General features: G+C 43.8%; 1 protein-coding gene and 1 long non-coding RNA gene across 7 annotated transcripts in view; one reads left to right on the top strand and one right to left on the bottom strand.

The window, feature by feature from the left end:
- The window catches only part of HEXA (hexosaminidase subunit alpha), a 56,075-nt gene that overhangs the window by 27,344 nt on the left and 4,777 nt on the right, over positions 1 to 23,954 (top strand). For 3 of the 6 annotated variants that reach the window (XM_054531281.2, XM_054531287.2, XM_054531283.2), the window contains 5 exons: positions 876 to 962; positions 1,249 to 1,321; positions 2,295 to 2,478; positions 2,680 to 2,770; positions 3,455 to 3,559. In XM_054531281.2, the coding sequence (XP_054387256.2) occupies positions 876 to 962; positions 1,249 to 1,321; positions 2,295 to 2,478; positions 2,680 to 2,770; positions 3,455 to 3,559 (540 nt within the window). 6 annotated transcript variants of the gene reach the window in all.
- On the bottom strand, positions 430 to 22,410 carry LOC103892552 (uncharacterized). Its single transcript, XR_008514170.2, has 3 exons — positions 22,246 to 22,410; positions 2,208 to 3,619; positions 430 to 1,120 (listed from the first exon to the last, which is right to left on the bottom strand). It is a non-coding gene; the product is annotated as an uncharacterized LOC103892552 (long non-coding RNA).

Raw genomic sequence — 23,954 nt, 5'->3', positions numbered from 1 at the left:
CCGAGGGGCTGCTTAGCTCAGCTGCTGCTCTCAGGGGTCTGTATGGGCTCACATTGCTCAGGTCTTAGGCCTTCCTCTGCCCATCTACATAGAGATCCTATCTGATTTTGGCAAGGCTTTCACTGTGAACCTCTTCCTTCCTACTCTCATATCCTTGAGGTATTGATAGAAAAACCAGCCCTGGGCACAGAATTGTCTTGGAAAAGTTCAGGATAGAGAAAAATAATCCCTGTTTATGAAGGCTTAAAAGTGTCTAGTTGAAGAGTCAAGACACAGAATTCAAGACTAATAGATGACAGTGTCTAATTAGTATTCAGTTGTAAAGTCCAAACCCTTGGTTCTAGTGAGCTCAAAAGAGGCTGAGGGGCTTTGAGAAGAGGGCGCTAGAGCTGAATCTGGGGAAATCATTTGGCTTTTTGGAGATGTGAGCAGGGGAAAATATTCCAGAAAGAGAACAACGTGAGCAAAATGTGGACGTCGTAACGTAAGGGATCTGCAGCAGGTGATAGACAGCAAGGCTTGTCATCCAACTGGAAGAGCAGATAGGAAAGCTGAAATCCAGTGTGCTGGAGCTTTAAGTTAAGACCTTGGATTCTCATGTTGCAGTCCAGAGAGGATTAACATGTTTTCTCTTTGGGAGTTTGAACTTAAAACTCTTTAGGTCCAGACTCAGCCTTTCTCAGCCTGTGTCAACAGCCCACCTGCTTCACATAACTTTGCTTGGCCACACTTTCCACATGTAGGGCTTCTGAGATCCTTGCTTATTTGATTTTTCAGGTGAAAAGAGGAAGTTATAGGGGGCCAGATGACTAATCCCCAGGCATTAGGCTTTCAGGATGTTGAAAGATTAATCTTCATTTTCTCTTGGGATTCAGGAAGTCCAACCCAGATATCCAGGACTTTATGAGGAAGAAAGGCTTCGGTGAGGACTTCAAGCAGCTGGAGTCCTTCTACATCCAGACGTGAGGAAGGAAGGAGGGTGGGTGGGGTCCCTTGGGGGTCCTGTGGGGTCCTCCCTTTCCATACCCAGTCAGTCCCTGCTTGGCCACTGTCTGGTCCCTGCAGGGTTCCCTTGTCCTTTGTCCCATCCTTTCAGGTTTGGAGTGGTTGGTTTTCAACCCTGGGGAAAGACACTGCTTAATGAGGAATAGGCCCCTGGCCAGGCTCAACCCCTAGAGCACTGGCACAAATAGTCTAGAGCCCGTCTGAGCTAAACAGACACTTAATAGACACTCCTCTCCTCTCCAGGCTGTTGGACATCGTCTCTTCTTATGGCAAGGGCTATGTGGTGTGGCAGGAGGTGTTTGATAATAAAGTAAAGGTGAGCCGGGGCAGAGAAAAGAAGAAGTCACCAGCAGTGCCTCCCTCTGGTCTCCCCAGCTCCTCCCTGCTCTACAGAGACTGATCCTCCGGGTTTGGATTGGGCTTTAATGGTCAGAGCACTCTCCTTTTCTCTCTAGAAAGGCCACAGAGTGCTGGGTGCGGTGGCTCACGCCTGTAATCCAAGCACTTTGGTAGGCCAAGGCAGGTGGATTGCTTGAGCCTAGGAGTTCAAGACCAGCCCGGCCAACATAGCGAAACCCTCGTCTCTACAAAAAATACAAAAATCAGGAGGCTGAGGTGAGGGTACTGCTTGAGTCCAGGAGGCACAGGTTGCTGTGAGCCAAGATGTGCCTCTGCACTCGACCCTGGGCAACAGAGTGAGACCCTGTCTCAAAAAAACCAAAGGCCGCTGTGGTATGAGCCCTGGGTTTATGTGTCAGAGTTTCTATCTTCCCTCATTACAAACTTAATTAAGAACTATTTCTGCTGCTAGGTTACTTGGATAGGCTGGATTTTTCTTCCTAAATCATAGATTAGGGTCTTCTGGGTCTGTGGGACCAAGGCTACCTTCTCCTTTATTGTTGATAGTAAGATCCCAGTCTCCTGTCACATGCAAGGACTCTTCAGGAACCTTGTCCCATCCCCAGAAACATCTGGAGACTTTTGGACATGGCAGCTCCTGGGTCCCACTGCTTGCCTCCCTCAGCTCACAGCCGGTATTACTAGTTCTGTGTGGACAGGGAGGCTGCAGAGGGGTGGGGAGGAGAGCTGCAGGGAGGCCTTTTAGGGCCCTGGATTCCTTGGCCTCTGTCCTGAGGTGTGAGCTCAATGGTCAGGAGTCACAGAGACATACTTTTCTGCTGGGAAACAGAGGGAGCACATACCTGTTGTCCCATGTTGCCTGTGTATGAATAAGGCGCAGGAATCTCCTCAGCTTTGTGTCCTTACTGCCATTTGACCTTTTATAACAGATTCGGCCAGACACAATCATACAGGTATGGCGAGAGGATATTCCAGTGAACTATATGAAGGAGCTGGAACTGGTCACCAAGGCCGGCTTCCGGGCCCTTCTCTCCGCCCCCTGGTACCTGAACCGTATATCCTATGGCCCTGACTGGAAGGATTTCTACGTAGTGGAACCCCTGGCATTTGAAGGTGAAAGCAGAGAGCTCTCCTTGCTAACCAAAGGAGGCTGGGCTGGAGCACACGATGGGAGGCAGGAAGATCTGGGCCAGACATTTCCAGTTAGTAAATGAAACAACTTAGCTGGGGTGAGGGCCACATTGGGAAGGTGATTCAGAGGGACCCTGGAGTTACCCCACCATCACCAGACTGTTGTTGCTTGTTTTCCCTCAGGTACCCCTGAGCAGAAGGCTCTGGTGATTGGTGGAGAGGCTTGTATGTGGGGAGAATATGTGGACAACACAAACCTGGTCCCCAGGCTCTGGTAAGGGTTTTCGGCGGGGAGGTGGAGGGTTGGGCCTGAGAGCAGGGGTTCTCCCTTACAGACCCAATCCCATCTAGCCACCTCTGGACTAGTACCCTTCTTTCAGGCCTGAGAGAGAGCAGGCCGTGCAACGAGCCTTCTGAAGATTTGTGTGCAATATTCACTCTCCACATGACTTCCATCTATATCCCTCCAGCCGCCCTTTGATATGTGGGATAGGGATTGTTAACCTCACTTCTCAGAGAGATAATGAGGCCTGAAGAACATAGGTGAGTTGCTGAAGATCCAGCACAAGCATCCATGATTCCTGTAATAAGGCTTCCCTCTGCTGTTTTCACTGCAGCCTTACCAAGTATGGTTGGATGTGCAGAGTTTACATTTTAAGGACCTCTGCTGCTGCCAATGTCATTGTGGTTAATGATGCCTTTAAGGTTTATTCTTATTCCTGTATCTTTGAGAGAGGAAGAGAGTGGGATTGCTACCCACATTTTAATGAAGGTGGAGCTGAGCCCTAGAACTCTCTGGGAGCCATCCAACCTGGCTGTGGCTTATAACAAGGTATTGATCACTTCCTTTGGCCTGAGCGAGTCCAGGGTGCCTAGACAAGAGGTAGCCGCCTGTGGATGTCCAGCACCTTTGCAGGGAATACAGGGCCCAATCTGGCACATGCCCCCTTTCCTCCAGGCCCAGAGCAGGGGCTGTTGCCGAAAGGCTGTGGAGCAACAAGTTGACATCTGACCTGACATTTGCCTATGAACGTTTGTCACACTTCCGCTGTGAGTTGCTGAGGTAAGCAAGCTGTGGGGCCTTCGCAAGGCGGAGTAGGGCAGATCCAGGGCTGGGGAACCCCTTAGAGAGAGGAAGAGAATAATTAACAATAGCTAACACTTACAGAGGCTTATAGTCGGCCCTCATCCACGGATTCAGCCAACTGCGATAAAAAGTATTCAGGAAAAAAAAATACAACAAAAAATAATACAAATAAAAAATACTGTATAACAACTATTTACATAGCATTTATATTGTATTAGGTATAAGTAATCTAAGATCATTTCAAGTATATGGGAAGTTGAACATTGGTTATATGCAAATACTGTGTCATTTTTATATAAGGGACTTGAGCATCCTTGGATTTTGGTATCCACGGGGGTCCTGAAACAAATCCCCTGTGGATACTGAGGGACAACTGTATTTTGTGGCAAACACTGTGCAAAGTTTGTTACACATATTGTCTCATTTAGTCTTCACCACAACCCCATAAGATAGGTGCATTTTAGAGATAGATACTGAAGCACAGAGAAGTTCAGTACCTTGTCCAAAGTCACTAAGAAGCAGGATTTGAACCAGGCTGACTTACAGGATCTCATGACACCTTTGCCTCTGTCAGGGATGTGCCTGTGTAAGATAGTCATTTCCCTGATTCCTTCGTTGGCTAGGTCTTGAGTACTTGGGGTACATAGCCTAGTGCAGAGCAGAGTCCTGGGCCAAGAGTCGAGCATGATGGTATCTAAGCCTCAATTATGTCATTCACTGGGTAACTTCCAGCTGGTTCTCTAAGCATGTTGCTTACTTGGATAATAAGGGAAGCATGCCTAGAGGTTCCCCAATGCCACCATATTTACAGCATTTTAGAGTCAGGAACAGAGGGCTAAGTAGACCAAGAGCATTGGCTGCCTTTCAGACATCCACCTATTTTCTAAAGGGATTGAGTTATTTGGGGTTAGGGTACAGAGATAGGCAGGATAGAAATAGATGTTGCTAATGTTTCTGGATCTCCAAGACCTGTATCAGAATCACCTGAGGCACCTGTTCAGCTTGCAGATTCTTGCCAATACTGTGCCCCACCCCAAGTGAGACTCTCTGGAATTGAGATTCCCAGGTACATTTGGTGTACAGTGACAGTTTGAGAGTCACCGAAATGGGGAAGAAGAGACTGTTGACTGGTGTCAAAAGTGTTTTTGGGGCCCCTTCTGAGGGGCTTATCTTGCCATTTCTTCATGTCCTCTTGCAGGCGAGGTGTCCAGGCCCAACCCCTCAATGTAGGCTTCTGTGAGCAGGAGTTTGAACAGACCTGAGCCCCAGGCACCGAGGAGGGTGCTGGCTGTAGGTGAATGGTAGTGGAGCCAGGCTTCCACTGCATCCCGGCCAGGGGACGGAGCCCCTTGCCTGCGTGCCCCTTGCCTGCGTGCCCCTGTGCTTGGAGAGAAAGGGGCCGGTGCTGGCGCTCACATTCAATAAAGAGTAATGTGGCATTTTTCCATAATAAACATGGATTACCTGTGTTTAAAAAAAAAAAAAGTGTGAATGGCCTTAGGGTAAGGGCACAGCCAGGCTGGAGTCAGTATCTGCCCCTGAGGTCTTTTAAGTTGAGGGCTGGGAATGAAACCTGTAGCCTTTGTGCTGTTCTGCTTAGCCTGTGAGCTATGTCACTCCCCTCCCACTCCTGACCATATTCCAGACACCTGCCCTAATCCTCAGCCTGCTCACTTCACTTCTGCATTACATCTCCAAGGCATTGGTATATGGAAAAAAATGTAGGGGCTTGGAGGCATTCTGGACAGTGGGGAGGGCTCCAGACCCAACCTGGTCACAGACTAGCCTCTCCCCCATGCATACTCATCCACCTCCCTCCCCTAGAGCTATTCTCCTTTGGGTTTCTTGCTGCTTCAATTTTATACAACCATTATTTAAATATTATTAAACACATATTGTTCTCTAGGCACTGTGGTAGTGGATTTTTTTGTTATGTTTTTGTTTTTGAGACTCTGTCTCAAAACCTCTGTCGCCCAGGCTGACAGTGCAGTGGCACAATCTTGGCTCACTGCAGCCTCTGCCTCCCGGGTTCAAGCGATTCTCGTGCATCAGCCTCCTGAGTAACTGGAATTATAGGCACGCGCCATCATGTCCATCTAATTCATGTATTTTGAGTAGAGATGGGGTTTCACTGTATTGGCCAGGCTGGTCTTGTACTCATGACGTCAGATGTTCGCTTGCCTTGGCCTCCCAAAGTGCTGGGATTAGAGGCGTGAGCCACCACGCGCGGGCCTGTGGTAAATTGTTGAATTTGAAGGACTCAGAGGCCCTGGTCAATTCCAAAATAACGCAGGTGACTTCCATCCCCCTCCTCCCAACCATTTTCAGCCCAAAGCATCTTCGCAGGGAATGGATGGCTGCATGGAGGTGGGCTGTGGCTCTGGAGAGAGTCTTTGCAGGTGTGATTTTCTCTAGAAGGAAATGTCTCATCGTGGACCCAGACTGCCCCCTGGTGGTTTCAGGTGCAGAAGTGACACTGTAAGCCAGAGGTGGGGGCAGTAATGCATCGCAGCCATTTTAGGTGAGGATTTCCTTGGCCGTTATTTGTTAAGTTCTCTAGCTGGGCCCTGGGCTGGGGGTACAATGGACAGGTTCCAGGCATTTTTTTCAGAAAGCTTCCAGTGTAGTGGATACAGAAACTTCGGGAAGGCAGGGCTGAGAAGGATCTGAGTAAAACTCGGTCCTTCAACACCATCCTTCAGCCCCTGGGTCATGTTCCTTCGAGGTCCTGGTGGGAGGTAGACCAGCCTAGCCTTGTGCTGTTCCTGTAAGGATAGGGTGGGCATTTTCTACCAACAGAATTCTTGGAATTTTCACACAGCCCAGCCTAGCCAAGTCCAGGGCTGTAGCCCAGATACACAAGTTAAGGTCCCAGCACTGGCACCCACCACAGGAGCCCCCTTACCTCTATTACCCAGAAGCTTGTAGGAGGGGTGGTCCCCAGACAAGGACCCTGCAGAGGTGCGACCCTGCTTCCCTCCTGGTCATAACTTTCATGTTACTATTGCTTGGGATAACTTTAAATAAAAATAGCAGACACTGAGTTTTAAGTCTCAAGTGGATGAAGGCAGAGATCGTGATACACTTGAGTTAAAGCAGTAAGGTTCTGTCATTTTCTATTCCTGTTGTAAACATTTTCTTTAATGTTATTATTTTTACCACTAAATTAATGTGGCCTGGTCACGACTTTCATTGGTAAAGTGTACTGTTCCTCACCCTCCACTGTTGCTCCTTTGGTCCATTGATCATGAGAGCATTTACCTGAAGGTCGTCAGATCCGAATGCCGACAGGTCATAGGCAGTGGCCTGCAGTTACCACCCAGTCTGTTCCAATGCACAGAATCGCTGTTTCCCCAACTCATCTCCCTTCACCTAGGCTGTAAATTGAGAGTCCCACCCCTGAGCGGAACACAGGCCATCTTGTGTGCTGTGCGCCACCAGGAGGCAGGGAAGTTCCCAGACTGACTTCTTGGCTCCAGTCATCCTAGGAAGAGTTCTCCAGTCGCTCCCCACCCCCACCCCTTCATTCCAGGAGTCTATTAAGGAGGCAAAGCAGGCCTAACGGGTATCAAAGCAAAGGAGTGAATGGAAACTGGGAGAATCTTCAGCCTCCCCTCTCCTTGGTAGGAGCTGAGGCTGCATGCCAGGTACCTTCCCTTCTAGGAATCTAGTAAAGCTGTGTCACTGGTGTTTTCAGGTGCGTCTAAAAGGATTGCCGTAGGGATAGGATATCAGGATGTGGGAGCACAGGTGCCACCACAGCACTAGTGATGGAGAGTCATTGCCCCTAGACTTCTGGGACAGTGAGACTGTGAGGAAAGCTGAAATGATACTGGGAAAGGGTGAAAGAAAGGATGTAGGTGGAATTTATTTAGTATTAATGTAGATACACATACCTTATGGCAACATTCTTAGCACTCTAAAATCTAGATTTGTATAGTTTTTGTCAATATCTTTTGTAAGCTTAATCAATACAGGGGATGACAAGTATGTGTCACATACTTTTTTTTCCACGAAAAAAGTAGGAATTGGGTGCTTTGTTTATCAAAACTTGTATTTCCTTTATAAATAAATAAACTTTGAAATAAAGGTTGAAAATTAGTATCTTTTCTAGCCCAGCCACCACTGTTTTTAAAAATCCTCTTTGAAGCAGGTGTGTGTGTGTGTGTGTGTGTGTGTGTGTGTGTGACATTTTTCAACAAAATTTTTAAAAATCGAAATGTCAGGGTCAGGTGCAGTGGCTCATGCCTCTAATCCCAGCACTTTGGGAGGCCGATGTGGGAGGATTGCCTGAGCTCAGGAGTTAAAGACCATCCTGGGCAACATGGTGAGACCTGATTTCTACTAAAAATTAAAAAGATTAGCTGAGAATGGTGGTGTGTGGTTGTAGTCCCAGCTACTCAGGAGGCTGAGAAAGAAGAATCACTTCAGCCTGGAAGACTGAGGCTGCAATGAGTCATGATCACACCACTGCACTCCAGCCTCAGCAACAGGGTGAGACCATGTTTCAAAAAAAAGAAAAAAATGTAAATGTCCAGGAACCTTGCTTTTTTCACAGTAATTACTGTACTCTAACCACACCCATGTTTGGTCTAAACTACCCCAGTAAATACTCCTATTTTTTACTGATTTCAAATGTTTCAAACAACAGAAGAGTCTAGAAAATAGTAAACAGTGTAACCACCCAGCTTCGTTGCATCTCAATAGTCATATTTGCTTCAGATTTGTTTTTTTAAAACAAAAAAAGATTGAAACATTATTAACATCCCCCTTCCCAATGCTATTCCCTTCTCCAAAAACAACTGTTTTCCAGAATTTCTTTTTAATCTCATTTCCTCTGGAGAATCTGATACTTAGCTGTGATTTTTTTTCATCATTGTTAATAAATTCTTTATGGCTCACTCTTTATAGCAAATTAGAAAGAGATGTTTTGGAAGCCACTCAAAAAAGGGAGTGTGTGTGGGAAAGGAGGAAGAGCAGCTGGCAGGCAGACACATGGGAAGGGGTGCCATGCTCGCTGGTGTGCTGCAGAGTGTGTGAGTGAGAGCGTGTGTCTGGATGTCTGGATGATCTATTATGAAAGAGGATATTTGAACATAGGAACTCAGAACTGCTGGTGTTTATCTAGACTCACATGAGTCAGAAATCTGAATGAAGATAGATGTGGAGATCCAGCTAGGAGAACAAAAGTGCTTCGTCATTTTTATGTGCTTGCTGTGTCAGGCACTTTTGGTTTTTTTTCTTTTCTTTTTGAGATGGAGTCTTGCTCTTGTCACCCAGGCTGGAGTGCAGTGGCGCAATCTGGGCTCACTGCAACCTCCACCTCCCGAGTTCGATCAATTCTCCTGCCTCAGCCTCCCGAGTAGCTGGGACCACAGGCATGTACCACCACACCCGGCTAATTTTTGTATTTTTAGTAGAGATGGGGTTTTACCATGTTGGCCACGCTGGTCTCAAACTCCTGACCTCAGGTGATCTGCCCACCTTGGCCTCCCAAAGTGCTGGGATTACAGGCTGAGCCACCATGCCCGACCTGTCAGGCACTATTATAAGCACTTTACTGGATGTTAATGTATTTAATCCTCATCCCAACCAATGTGGTGTCAATATTATCCTCATTTGACAGATAAGGAAACAAACATAGGAAGGTTAAGTGACATCTGTATGGTTACACAGCTACGCTGAGTCCAGATTTGCACTGGGGAGTTGCAGGGGATATGACTCCTAGCTCAGCTACCTAACTCTAGCCCCTACTGCCTTCAGCCACTGTCCTGGGCTGCCCCATATCAGACATCTTCCTCCTCTTGGACACCAAATACAGACATACAGATAAAGCTGGCAACTCAGCTATTTCTGGGCTCGAATCCATTTCTTCTCCTATGTTTAAACAAATAAAATTAAAACCTCTCAGTCCTGCTTTTATTAGTCAAGCTGCCTGAAACAATTGCAAGTTTGTCTATTTCACCACTTTCCATTCAGGCCTCATGACCCCACAGTTGGGCTGTAATCCTCATAAGGGCCGCTTCCACTAAGGCCAACAATAACCTACATGTTGCCAAATCAAGGGACATTGCTCAATAATAAGGAAAAAAATTACTTGACCTTTTCGCATATTTTTGAGATTTTGATCCCTCCCTCTTTGAAATTCTTTCTTCGCAGGCTTTTGTGACACCATTCTTTCCTGAGTTTCTCCATGTCTATCACTGACTCCTTCAGTAAACTCCCAGCCCATAACCAAGATTTTGTCTTCTTCTTTTTTTTTTCTTTGAGACGGAGTCTCGCTGTCTCGCTCTATTGCCCAGGCCCTAGTGCAGTGGTGCAATCTCAGCTCACCTCAGCCTCCGTCTCCCAGGCTCAGGTGATTCTTCTGCCTCAGCCTCCCGGGTAGCTGGGACTACAGGTGTGCACCACCACACTCAGCTAATTTTTTCGCATTTTTGTAAAGACAGGATTTCGCCATGTTGGCCAGGCTGGTCTTGAACTCCTGGACTCAGGTGATCTGCACACCTCAGCCTCCCAAAGTGCTGGGATTACAGGCATGAGCCACAGCACCTTACCTTTCCTCTTATACTTTCTTTTTAGTGATCTCATTTAGACAGTCTTAGTGTACAGTCTTACACCTGGAAAGCCATAGATAGGTAGATAGGTAGGTAGATAGACAGATTAGATAGATAGATAGATAGATAGATAGATAGATAGATAGATAGATAGATAAGATAGATATAGATAGATAGATAGATAGATAGACAGACAGACTGACCGACAAACATATATATAATATATGTATGTGTATTTCCTCTGGGGTCCAAGCTCAGGTAGCCAACATCTTGCTATCATCTGAATGTCCATTACGTACTTAAAGCTCATGTCCCAGGCAGAATTCATCTTGTCATAGCTCCCCACTCTATTCCTCCTGTATGACTATTCTGCTGGTCATTAGAGCCAAAGTCTGGGAATCATCTTTAACTCCTTCCTTCCTATCATAATTGTCACCACAACATCCCTACTCTGTATAAATAACTCTTTAGATTCATGTACTCCTCTCTATCTACACTGCCACCACTCTTTACTTAGGATCCTAATGAATGCATCTGCCTCAATTCTTCCAGTCATCTTTTTAAACTGCAAGTCAGATTACGTGTTTCCTGCTTTGCCCCATTGTCCAATTCACTCAGAAGTATATGCCAGTCTTCCTCTTCAAGATGATGCCTTTGACCACTCCATAATCATTTTCTGACACTCTACCTATATTAGTTACAAGGAAATAGCTCAAACTGGATTATGCAAAAAAAGGTAAAACATTGTGTCATGTTATACATCTCCACATACACATTCAAAATTCTGACTTATGTCAGCCTAGATAAACATCAACAGTACATAATTATATGATCCTAGGGATAAATCTATTAAAAGACCTAAGGACTTTGTGGAGAAAATTACTAAATTTTGGAAAGACACAGGAGATAGAGATGTAGAGACAGAACATCTTCATGAAAGAGAAGACTCAATGTTCATAAGGATTTTAAATTTATCTGCAGGTTCAATGTGGTTCCTATTAAAATTCAATTTTCTTTTTATTTTGGAACTTGAAGCTGATTTTAAAGTAAGTGCAAATCTTTTTTGGGGTGGGGGAAACTTGAAGTTGATTTTAAAGTAAGTGCAAGAATTCCTAAGCATAATGAAAAAGTCAGTTTTCAAGAAGAGAAAAACAAGCTGGGTGCAGTGACTCATGCCTGTTATCCCAGCACTTTGGAAGGCCGAGGCAGGCAGATCACTTGAGGCCAGGAGTTCGAGACCAACCTGGCCAACATGGCGAAACCCTTTCTGTACTGAAAATACAAAAATTAGCCAGGCGTGGTGGCGCATGCCTGTAATCCCAGCTACTCAGGAGGCTGAGGCAGGAGAATTGCTTGAACCTGGGAGGCGGAGGTTGCAGTGAGCCGAGATTGCACCACTGCACTCTGGCTTGGGAAAGAGTGAGACTCTGTCTCAAAAAAAAAAGAAAAACATGTACAACATGGAATAGAGTTGATATCCAGCCAGTATACACTTTGAGTGATCTCATTTACACTCAGATGTATCTTCAGCTACCCTTATATGAAGTCACAGACTCACGCCTGTATTTCCAGCACTTTGGGAGGCCAAGGCAGTAGGATCACTACAGCCTGAGTTCAGGGCTGCAGTGATCTATGATTGCAGCATTGCACTGGAGCCTGGCCAACAGAGTGAGACCCTATCTCTTAAAAATTAAAATATAAAAATAAGTCATTATAAAAGTGTAATTATCAAGACAGTTGGTATTGGTGCAGAAATAGACAAAAAGCCCCGCAAGACAGAATGCAGAACCCAAAAAGAGGCTTATTCATATACAGAAACCTGAAAATATACAGAGGTTATGTAACAAATTGGGAGACTTCAGGTTCTGATAGGAACATGGTAGAAACCTGGTTTTTAATCTTCCAACTTCTGTAAAAACCATACAGAGCAACAAGGTGAATTTAAAAACAAAAAGGCACAAAGTAGTGAAACAAGAAAGAGCCTAAAGACTCCAAACTACCTGAAATTTAATGCTAATCGCTGGTTCAGGAAAATTCACTTTATTCAAGTTTTCTTACATTTATTCAAATATGAGTAAAAATACTACAGATACACACGCAAGAAAAAGATAAAAACCATTTCAAAAATTAAGGCAGGCCAGGTGCGGTGGCTCACGCCTTTAAACCCAGCACTTTGGGAGGCCAAGGTGGGTGGATCACCTGAGGTCAGGAGTTTGAGACCAGCCTGGCCAACATAGTGAAACCCCATCTGTACTAAATATACAAAAAAAACCCCATCTGTACTAAATATACAAAAAAACCCCATCTGTACTAAATATACAAAAATTAGGTGGGCATGGTGTAATCCCAGCTACTTGGGAGGCTGAGGCAAGAGAATCACTTGAACTCGGGAGGCGGAGGTTGCAGTGAGCCAAGATGCACCACTGCACCCCAGCCTGGGCAGCAGAGTGAGACTCTGTCTCAAAAAATATAGGCCGGGCACGCTGGCTCACACCTGCAATCCCAGCACTTTGGGAGGCCGAGGCAGGCGGATCACAAGGTCAGGAGACCATCCCAGCTAACAAGGTGAAACCCTGTCTCTACTAGAAATATAAAAATTAGCCAGGCGTGGTGGCGGGCGCCCATAGTCCCAGCTCCTTGGGAGGCTGAGGCAGGAGAATGGCATGAACCTGGGAGGCGGAGCTTGAAGTGAGCTGAGATTGCACCACTGCACTCCAGCCTGGGCAGCAGAGTGAGACTCCATCTCAAAAAAAAAAAAAAGAAAAAAAAAATATATATATATGAAGGCTACTTTCTCATAGTGGTAGACTAGGTAATTTGGAACAATCTTACCACTGGAGACAATTAGAAAAGCTTGAAGGCATTGGAATAGTAAAATATTATGAAACATTACTTGGATGAGATGTAAGAAAGACTAAAACCCTGAACAGTAAGCCTAGCATTTGGGGGCATGTCTCTTCTGGGTGCAATTGCCAATTCCAAATAAGGCTGATAAAATGCTCTGAAGCACTTTTGACAACCTCACAGGGTTGGGGATTAAAAGTTGTAGTCCATTCCTTATAATTCCAGGAGGTAGGAAAAAATAAGTAAATAAAATGAGAAATAAAGTTTTAATCCAGGACCCACAAAAAAGACCCTGGAAAACTCTCCACTTTTTGGGTTGAGACCTCAAAAGACAAAACTCCACAGGATAAATTGAAAACAGACCATTCATTGCTCAGAAACTGCTCAGATTTGAATCATCTCAATCACTAAAATTAGTTTGATTATCTCAGATTGCTAGAACCCCTAGATGCCTTCCAGAAACAAATGTATATCCATTCTGTAGAAGGAAAATGTACCCTTAGACCTCCAATTATTTCTAAAAATATTTTTCAAACACAATGCCTATCATATAATCAGAAATAACCAGGCACATGAAGAGAATAATAAGGGAGTAATAACAATCAAGAATTTTACAAAATTAATGACAGGCAACAAACCACAGATCCAAGAGTCTCAGATAGCACCAAGCAGGATAAATGCCAAGTAATAATCTATATCTATACATTATTATATTCAAACTGCAGAAAATCAAAGACCAAATCTTGAAAGGAGCCAGAGAAAAATAACACCTGCCTACAGGGGAACAAGGATAAGGATTACATACATTGGCCTTCTCTTCAGAAAACATGCAAGCAAGAAGAGAGTGAAGTGAAATATGTAAGAAAGAAAAAAAGGGGGGATAAACCCACCAGCCTAGAATTCTGTTTCTAGCAAAATTATCCATCAGAAGTGAAGAAGAAATAGATTTTGTCAGACAAAGAAGACTTGAGAAAATTTATCACCAGTAGATCTGCCTTGCAAGAAAATTAAAGAGGTTCTTTACAGAGAAAATGATCTAGGGGCTATATGAAAAAACTTGAGGCTATAGGAAGAAAGGAGGAGCATTAGAGAAGGAGTAAATGAAGATAAAACATTTTATTTTTCTTAATCTGAAGTGATGTAACAAATAGCAGTTTGTTCGAAATAATAATACCAGCAATGAATAGTGATTCACTGGTAATCACTGAATAGTGATTACCTTACGGATAAGTGAAATACATGACAGCAATGTTATAAAGAATGAGGCTGGGCGTGGTGGCTTATGCCTGTAATCCCAGCACTTTGGGAGGCTGAGGTAGGCAGATCGTAAGGTCAGGAGTTCAAAACCAGCCTGGCCAACATGGTGAAACCCCGTCTCTACTAAAAATACAAAAATTAGCTGGACATGGTGTCATGCGCCTGTAATCCCACCTACTCGGGAGGCTGAGGCAGGAGAATCACTTGAACTCAGGAAGCAGAGGTTGCAGTGAGCCGAAATCACACCATTGCACTCCAGCCTGGGTGACCTCTGTCAAAAAAAAAAAAAGAAAAAGAAAAAGGAAAAAAAAAAAGAATGGGAGAGAGGAATTGATAATCTCAATGTTTTCGAAGAACAACATGGGGAGGATTGCTTGAGGCCAAGAGTTCGAGACCAGCCTGGGCAACATAGCAAGACCTGTATTCTCTACAGAAAATAAAAATTAGCCCAGCTACTCAGAAGGCTGAGGCAGGAGGATTGCTTGAGCCTGGGAGGTAAGGCTGCAGTGAGCTATGATTGCACCACTGCGCTTTAGCCTGGGTGACAGAGAAAGACCCTGTCTTGAAAGAAAAAAGAATGAAAGAGAGAGAGAAAGAAAACAAGAGAAAAGAAGACTTGGATTACTTACAAATGTATATCGTGAAATTTAGGGAAGCAACTAAAAATTTTTTTAAAGAGAAGGATTGAGTGCAGTGGCTCACACCTGTAATCCCAGCACTTTGGGAAGCCAAGACAGGAGGATCACTTGAATCCAGGAGTTTGAGAGCAACCAGGACAACATAGTGAGACCCCGTCTCTACAAAAAAATTTAAAAAATTAGCCAGGCATGGTGGCGCAGGCTTGTAGTCCCAGCTACTTAAGAGGCTAAGGCGGGAGAATCACTTGAGCCTGGGAGGTTGAGGCTGCAGTGAGCCGTGATTGTGCCACTGTACTCCAGCCTGAGGGACAGAGTGAGACCCTATGCCCCCCAAAAAATATAACTGCTATATTAAGAGAAAAGAGAAAATGGAATTATATTAAATGATTAGTTAAAACCGAAGAAGACAAAAAAAGAAAGAAAAAAGAAATAGCAAGGGCAAGTTTATCAATGGTCTAAATACATGAATTTTTTAAAAAGGGCCAGGCACAGTGGCTTGTGCCTGTAATTCCAGCACTTTGGGAGGCCGAGGTGGGCAGACTGCTTGAGCCCAGGAGTTCAAGACCAGCCTGGGCAACATGACAAAACCGCATCTCTATATAAAGTACAAAAAGCCGGTGTGGTGGTGTGTGCATGTAGACCCAGCTACCCCGGAGGCTGAGGCGGAGGCTGAGGCAGAGGCAGGAAGATCACCTGACCCCAGGAGGTCGAGGCTGCAGTGAGTTGTGATTGTGCCACTGAACTCCAGCCTGGGTGACAGAGAGACCCTGACTTTAAAAATAATAATAATAATAATAATAATAATAATAATAATAATTTAAAAACAAGACCCAACTTGTGTTGTCTATAAGAAATCAACTTTAAATATAGACACAGATGGGTTAAAAGTAAAGGAATGGAGAAAGACGCATCATGCTAACACTAATCAAAAGAAGGCTGGAGGCTGGGCAGGGTGGCCCAGCACTTTGGGAGGTCGAGGCGGGAGGATCACTTAAGGGCAGTAGTTTGAGACTAGCCTGGGCAATATAATGAGACCCCCCATCTCTATGAAAGAAAAAAGAAAGCTGTATTAGTTTCAGATGGAGTCAGCTTCAGAGCAAGGAAAATTATGAAGGATAAAGAGGGCCAGGTGCAATGGTTCATGCCTGTAACCCCTGCACTTTGGGAGGCCGAGGCAGGAGGATCACTTGAGACCATCCTGGGCAACATGGTGAAATGCCATCTCTACAAAAAATACAAAAGTTAGCCAGGCGTGGTGGTATGTGCCTGTAGTCCCAGCTACTCAGAAGGGTGAGGCAAGAGGATCATTTGAGCCTGGGAGTTTGAGGCTGCAGTGAGCCATGATTGCAACAACACTGCACTTCAGCCTTGGTGACAGAGCAAGACCCTGTCTCAAAAAAAAAAAAAAAAAAGAAAAAAAAAAAAAAGGATAAAGAGAGGGCCATTACACAATGATAAAGAGATTAGTTCTTCAAGAAGACATAATGCTTTATGGGTATGCCCTAGTATCAAAATACATAAGAGAGAAAAAAAACTGATAGAACTGCAAAAAGAAATACACAATCTGCTATTATAGTTGGAGTTTTTGACAGCCCTGTATTAGGAGTTAACAGATCCAGGAGGAAGATTGGTAGTGACATAGTTGAAGTGAACAGCAACATGAGTCAACTTGGTCTATATATTCATTTCAAGTTCACATGGAATATTCACCAAAATAGACCACATTTTTGGGCATAAAACACTCCTTAACATATTTAAAGAGCTTCAAATCATACATTGTATGCCCCCAAATCACAAAAAAATTAAACAGAATTCAATAACAGAAATATAGCTAGAAAATACCCAAATATTTAAAGATTAACCAATACACTTCTTTTCTTTTCTTTTCTTTTTTTTTTTTTTTTTGAAGATGGAGTCTCACTCTGTCCCCCAGGCTGGAGTGCAGTGGTGCGATCTCAGCTCACTGCAACCTCCACCTCCCAGGTTTAAGCGATTCTCCTGCCTCAGCCTCCGGAGTAGCTTATTAACCAATACACTTCTGAATAATACATAGGCCAAAGAAAAAGACTCAAAACCAGCCTAGGAAACATAGTGATACCCCATTTCTAAAAAATAATAATAATAATAATAATAATAAATTAGCTGGGTGTGGCACACACTTGTGGTCCCAGCTACTTGGGAGGCTGAGGTGGGAGGATCACTTGAGCCCAGGCAGTCAAGGCTGCAGTGAGCTATTGTGATGGTTAATATCAAGTGTCAATTTGATTGGATTGAAGGATGCAAAGTATTGTTCCTCCGTATGTATGTCTGTGAGGATGTTGCCAAAGGAGATTAACAAGTCAGACCCATCCTCAATCCAGTGGTCACAATCTAATCAGCTGCCACTGCAGCTGGAATAAAGCAGGCAGAAGAACGTGGAAGGACAAACTGGCTGAGTCTTCTGGTCTTCATCTTTATCCTGTGCTGGATGCTTCCTGCCTTCAAACATCAGACTCCAAGTTCTTCAGCTATTGGACTCTTGGACTTAAGTGATTTGCCAGGGGCTGTATGGCCTGTGGCCACAGACTGAAGGCTGCACTGTCAGCTTCCCTCTTTTGAGGTTTTGGGACTCAGACTGGCTTCTTGCTCCTTAGCTTGCAGACGGCCTATTGTAGGACTTCACCTTGTGATCGTTTGAGTCGATACTCCTTAATAAACTCCCTTTCATATGTACATCTGTCCTATTAGTCCTGGCCTTCTAGAGAACCCTGACTAATACAGCTATGATCATGCCACTGTACTCCAGCCTGGGTGACAGAGTGAGACCCCACCTCAAAAAAGAGAAAAGAAAAAGACTCGAGAAATTTTGAAAATATTTTCAACTAAATGAAAATGAAGAATACAACTTATCAAAATTTGTGGGATGTAGTAAAAGCAATGCTGCAAGAGAAACCTGTAGCATTGAATGTATATATTCCAAAGGGAGAAAGATATAAAATCAATAATTGGCTTCCACTTCTGGAAACTAGACATAGAAAATTAAATTTCAAATAAGGAGAGAAAAGAAATAATAAAAATTAGCCACCCTGGCCTATGTAGCGAGACCCCGTCTCTACAAAAAATAAAAAAAAGCTTACCCAGGTGTGGTGGTACATGCTTGTAAATCCTAGCTTCTCAGGAGACTGAGGCAAGAGGATCACTTGAGCCCAGGAGGTGGAGGCTGCAGTGAGCCGTGATTGCACCACTGCACTTTAGCCTGCATGACAAATTTGTGGGCATAGAATTCTTCATAATATTCCTTTATTATCCTTTTTTTTTTTGAAATGGAGTCACTACCTCTGTTGCCCAGACTGGATTACAGTGGCACAATCTCGGCTCACTGAACCTCTGCCTCCCAGGTTCAAACGATTCTCCTCCTGCCTCAGCCTCCCAAGTAGCTGGGATTACAGGCACCTGTTGCCATGCCCCACTAATTTTTGTTTGTTTGTTTGTTTTGTTTTGTTTTGAGATGGAGTCTTGCTCTGTCACCCAGGCTGGAGTCCGGTGGCACTACCTCGGCTCACTGCAAGCTCCACCTCCCAGTTTCACGCCATTCTCCTGCCTCAGCCTCCCGAGTAGCTGGGACTAAAGGCACCTGCCACCAAGCCTGGCTAATTGTTTTTGTATTTTTAGTAGAGACGGGGTTTCACCGTGTTAGCCAGGATGGTCTCGATCTCCTGACCTCGTGATCCGCCCGCCTCAGCCTCCCAAAGTGCTGGGATTACAGGCGTGAGCCACCGCGCCCGGCCTAATTTTTGTATTTTTAGTAGAGATGGGTTTTCTCTGTGTTGGCCAGGCTGGTCTCGAACGCCTGACCTAAAGTGATCTGGCTGCTTCGGCCTCCCAAAGTGGTGAGATTACAGACATGAGCCACTACGCCCAGCCTCCGTTATTATCTTGTTGATGCTCATGGAATCAATAGTGATGGCCTATCTCTATTTGTTGTTGTTGTTGTTTTGTTTTGAGACTGGGGCTCATTCTGTCCAGGCTGGAGTGTAGTGGCACAATAACAGCTCACTGCAGCCTTGACCGACCCAGACTCAGGTGATCCTCCCACCGAAGCCTCCCAAGTAGCTGGCACTACAGGCATGTGCCACCAAGCTCAGCCAATTTTTATATTTTGTAGAGACAGGGTTTCCTCATGTTGCCCAGGCTGCTCTTGAACTCCTGGACTCAAGCAATTGCCCGCCTCAGCCTCCCAAAATGCTGCGGTTACAGGAGTGAGCCCCATCTCTAATTTTTGACATTAATAATTTGTGTCTTGTTTTTTCTTGGTTAGCCTGGCTAGAGGTTTGTTAATTTTATTATCTTTTCAAAGAATCATCTTTTGATTTTGTTGATTTTTTTCTCTTTATTTTCTGTTTTCAATTTCATTGATTTCTTTTGTAATTTTTAAAGTTCTGGAGATATTGGAGTGGTCTGAACTTTATGAGATCTTGAGACTAACAAATCAACACTTCCTTCCAAGACAAAGCCCAAATAGAGGAGAAACTGCTGGCAGTAGAATCCAAATAGAACTTGGCAGAGACAATAAGGGCAAAAAAAAAAAAAAAAAAAAAGGAGAGAGAAGGTCCAGATAGAAGTAGGTGAGGTAGTAGAGGATGCCTGTCTCGGGAGTAAAAAATCATATTTGTATCACCTATTTTAAGGTAAAGAAAACTCTAAAGCTTTGAAGCTAGAAAAGCTATTCTTGGCCGGGCGTGGTGGCTCATACCTGTAATCCCAGCACGTTGGGAGGCCAAAGCCGGCAGATCACTTAAGGTCAGGAGTTCAAGACCAGCCTGGCCAACATGGTTAAAAAAAGAAAAATTAGCTGAGTGTGGTGGCGGGTACCTGTAACCCCAGCTACTCAGCAGGCTGAGGCAGGAGAATCTCTGGAACCTGGGAGATGGAGGTTACAGTGAGCCGAGATCGTGCCACTGCACTCCAGCCTGGGTGACAGAGCGAGACTCCATCACACAAAAAAAGAAAAAGGCTATTCTTCCTATTGCTCTTTCTAAACAGAAAAACTCATTGCCCTTAAAAATGAGCAATTAGGCCAGGCGCGGTGGCTCACCCTGTAATCCCAGCGCTTCGGGAGGCCGAGGCAGGTAGATCACCTGAGGTCAGGAGTTCAAGACCAGCTTGGCCAACATGGCAAAATCCCATCTCCACTAAAAATACAAAATTAGCCAGGTATAGTGGTGTATGCCTGTAATCCCAGCTACTCGGGAGGCTGAGGCAGGAGAATTGCTTGAACCTGGGAGGTGGAGGTTGCAGTGAGCCAAGATCATGCCACTGCACTCCAGCCTGGGCAACAAGAGCGAAACTCCATCTCAAAAAAAAAAAAAGGCAATTTAAACTACTCAGTTGAAGTCCATACATAAAAGAGGCGGATAAGGAATAATACCATAATGTCCCTGTTGACAATGAAAGCATGACAGAAAGATTTACCCTTAAAACAAAAGAAAACTATTAAGAAAAGAAAAGGGACTATGAAAAATCAATACAAGAATTAGAAAAATTCAAAAATATGATGATTGGAAAAAATAAGATGTTTCAAAGTGAGGTTACAGAACTCAGGAGGGAATTAGAATAAATGAAAAGTTATTTCAGAAATAAAGTCTATTCTAGAAGTTTCACAAGCAAAAATGACAATGGATAATACCTTCAGACAAATAGAAGATTAAATGGAGGTGATCTGCCCTCTTTGACCTCCCAAAATGTTGGGATTACAGGTGTGAGCCACCGCACCCGGCCACGGAGGATTTTTTTAAAAAATTTTTTAAAGAAGAAAGAGATAAAAAAGGATTTGGGAGAAAGTGATTAAAGAAAGAAAACAGAACAAAACAAAAACAAGACAGGCAGAAGATCTAACATATGTATGATAGGATTTCCTGAAGAGGAAAGGGAAAGCAACAGAACAGAACATACACTAAAACTATACTTTCATACCTTTTTTTTTTTTTTTTTTTGAGAGGGAGTCTTGTTCTGTCACCCAGACTGGAGGTCAGTGGCGTAATCTTGGCTCACTGCAACCTCTACCTTCCAGGTACAAGTGATTCTCCTGCCTCAGCCTCCCAAGTAGCTGGGATTACAGGTGCCCACCACCATGCCTGGCTAATTTTTGTATTTTTAGTGGAGATGGGGTTTCACCATATTGGCCAAGCTGTTCTCGAACTTCTGACCTCAAGTGATCTGCCTGCCTCGGCCTCCCAAAGTGCTGGGATTACAGGCGAGAGCCACCGTGCCTGGCCTAACAGTTTTTTTTTGTTTTTTGTTTTTCTGAAATAAAAAGGCTTCAAACTACAGGTTGAATAGACACACATGTACCTGGGGTGAACAAACCCGGAATGGCCAACACCTGAAGAGATAATGACATGTTCAGTGCCAGTGCTGGGGCCATGTTATGCAAATGAACCAAAGATGACCTCTGTATATTGGCCCTATGTTGTTTACTTCTTCAGAGCAGGCTGGGACCCATTAGCTCAAAAGCCCATTGGCACCAAACTCAAATTTTTACATATCCAACTATTTTAAATTTAGCCCAAATAGAATGGCCTTCACCATTGTTCTGATTTAGGCTGAGATAGCTAGACCTTTATAATCCTGTATTAATCAGTCATTGGATTTGGGCTGCCCTGGGAAGGGGCATGACCTTGAGGCAAACTCTGAAGGGGACAGCACTCCCCTAAACTATAACAACACATTCTTCACTGAAGGGTTGGGGGAAGGGAGGTCTTGACCATCACATCACAATGGCAGCACATCACACCACATGGGAGAAAGAAAATAACTGAGGAAACAATGACTGACAATCCTCTAGCATTGAGGGAAAACATAAATGTGCAGATTTAGAAAGCACAAGAAATTTTAAGCAACTAAACACATCCTTGTAAAAGTGAAGATTGCCAAAAGAAATCAAAAGATCTTAAGAGCAGTCAGGGAAACACCAACTACCTGCAAATTGACTGCCAGTTGATGTCTCATAAGCAAAAATGGAAACCAAAGTATGGTGAAATAATATCTTCAAAGTGAAGTAAGAGAAAATAATTATATATTTACTAAGTTATTATTCAAGAAGTGATTCGAAATAAAAGAATTTCCAGATAAGCAAAGCAGAGCTTATCACCAACAGACTCTTGACTAAAGGAACTTCTAAGGCACTAATTCTTAACCTTGCTTCCACACACATTGGATTCAACAAGGGAGCTTTAAAACATGCTGATGCCTGAGTCCCACCCCAGCAATTCTGATTCAACTAGTCTAGGCTATGGATGTAACAACTCCATACATAGCCCCTTCTCCCACCTGCTATCAAGGTGTCATCAGAGAATGTCAAATGAGGAGCTAGGACTTGTATACCCACCCAGCATTAACAGATACATCTCTTATGGGTTCAGTGGAGACCGCATGGGTCTCCTCTCCCTTCTTCATAGAGGAGTATCATAGGAGTCTCTAGTTGGAAGCTTCCACTCCTGCCCAGCAGTGAGGCCACCTTCCCTTTCATTTGAGGTGGTTTCAGCAGAGACCTAGTAGGAAACCTTAACCTCCACCCTTATGTCACAATAACCAAGGCAGTGTCCTTGTTTCCTCACTAGTTGAGGGTCAAAGGAGGCCTGCTAAACATGTTTAAATTAGATATAATGTTTAAATGAGATCCAGAATCTCATAATAAAATACCCAAAATGTTCAGGAATCAATTGAAAATCTCTCATTTTACTAAGAATTGAGAATATCTCAACTTTAATGAGAAAAGAATCAGTAGGCACCAACACTGAGATGACACACTTATTAAAATTACCTGTCAATAATTTTTAAACAGCCCTCATGAAATGCATCATAAGCACTTGCAAACACACTTGAAACAAATGGAAAAATAGAAAGTCTTAGGAAAAAATAGAAAATATAAATGAAGATCACATGGAAATTTGTTTTTCTTCAGACGGAGTCTTGCTCTGTTGCCTATATGGGAGTGCAGTGGTATGATCTTGGCTCGTTGCAACCTCCACCTCCTGGTTCAAAGGATTCTCCTGCCTCAGTCCCCCAAGTAGCTGGAACTACAGGCACATGCTGCCACACCCAGCTAATTTTTATATTTTTAATAGAGACAGGGTTTCACCATGTTGGCCAGGCTGGTCTCAAACTCCTGACCTCACATGATCTGCCTGCCTCAGCCTCCCAAAGTGCTGGGATTACAAGCGTGAGCCACCACACCTGGCCCACAAGGAAATTTTAGAATTAAAAAATACAACCAAAATGAAAAACTCAATGGATTCAATGTCAGAATAGAGAAGATAGAGGAAAGCATCAGTGAACTTGAAGATAGAATAATAGAACTTACCCAATCTGAACAACCGAGAGAAAACAGACTTAAAAGAAAATAGAATCTGACTCCCCAACCCCTTTGGCCATGGCAGGCACCTTTTGGACTGGGCTGCCACTGCTTGGGCAGAGTAAAAGGTGCCAGGAGGAGCATGGGGGTGGAAGTCCTGTCAGCCAAGAAATAAAAGTTTACCTCAGAGCTGCAAAAAAAAAAAAAAAAAAAAGAAAGAAAGAAAATAGATAGAGTCTCAGGGACCTATAGGATTATAACAAAAGATCTAACACTCCTGTCATGGAGAGAGAGGAGAGGGGAGATGGGCTTAAAAAGTACTTGAAGAAATAATGGCTGAAAACTATTCAAATTTAGCAAAATACATAAATCTCCAAATTAAAGAAAGTGAGTCCCAAACAAGATAAAGCCAAAGAAATCCATATCAGGACACATAATAATCAAACTTCTGAAAGTTAAAGACAAACATAGAATTGAGAAAGAGATGACAATCTCTTATGTATAAGAGAAAAACAGGATCTCTCATCAGATACTACAAAGGCCAGAAAGAAGTGGCACATTTTTCAAGAGCTGAAAGAACTGTCAAACCAAAATTCAATATCCAGCAAAAGTATCCTTCAGAAATGGAGGGGAGATCAAGACATTCTCAGATGAAGGAACACTTAGAGAATCTGTCACCAACATAACTACTCTAAAAGAATGGCTAAAGGAAGTTCTTAAAATGTAAAGGAAATGATAAAATA

The sequence above is a fragment of the Pongo abelii genome, chromosome 16, assembly GCF_028885655.2.
Source record: "Pongo abelii isolate AG06213 chromosome 16, NHGRI_mPonAbe1-v2.0_pri, whole genome shotgun sequence".
In the NCBI taxonomy this organism is placed as follows: Eukaryota; Metazoa; Chordata; class Mammalia; order Primates; family Hominidae; genus Pongo; species Pongo abelii.
Note: the sequence above shows the minus strand (reverse complement) of the source record. Positions and strands in the feature narration are given on the sequence as shown.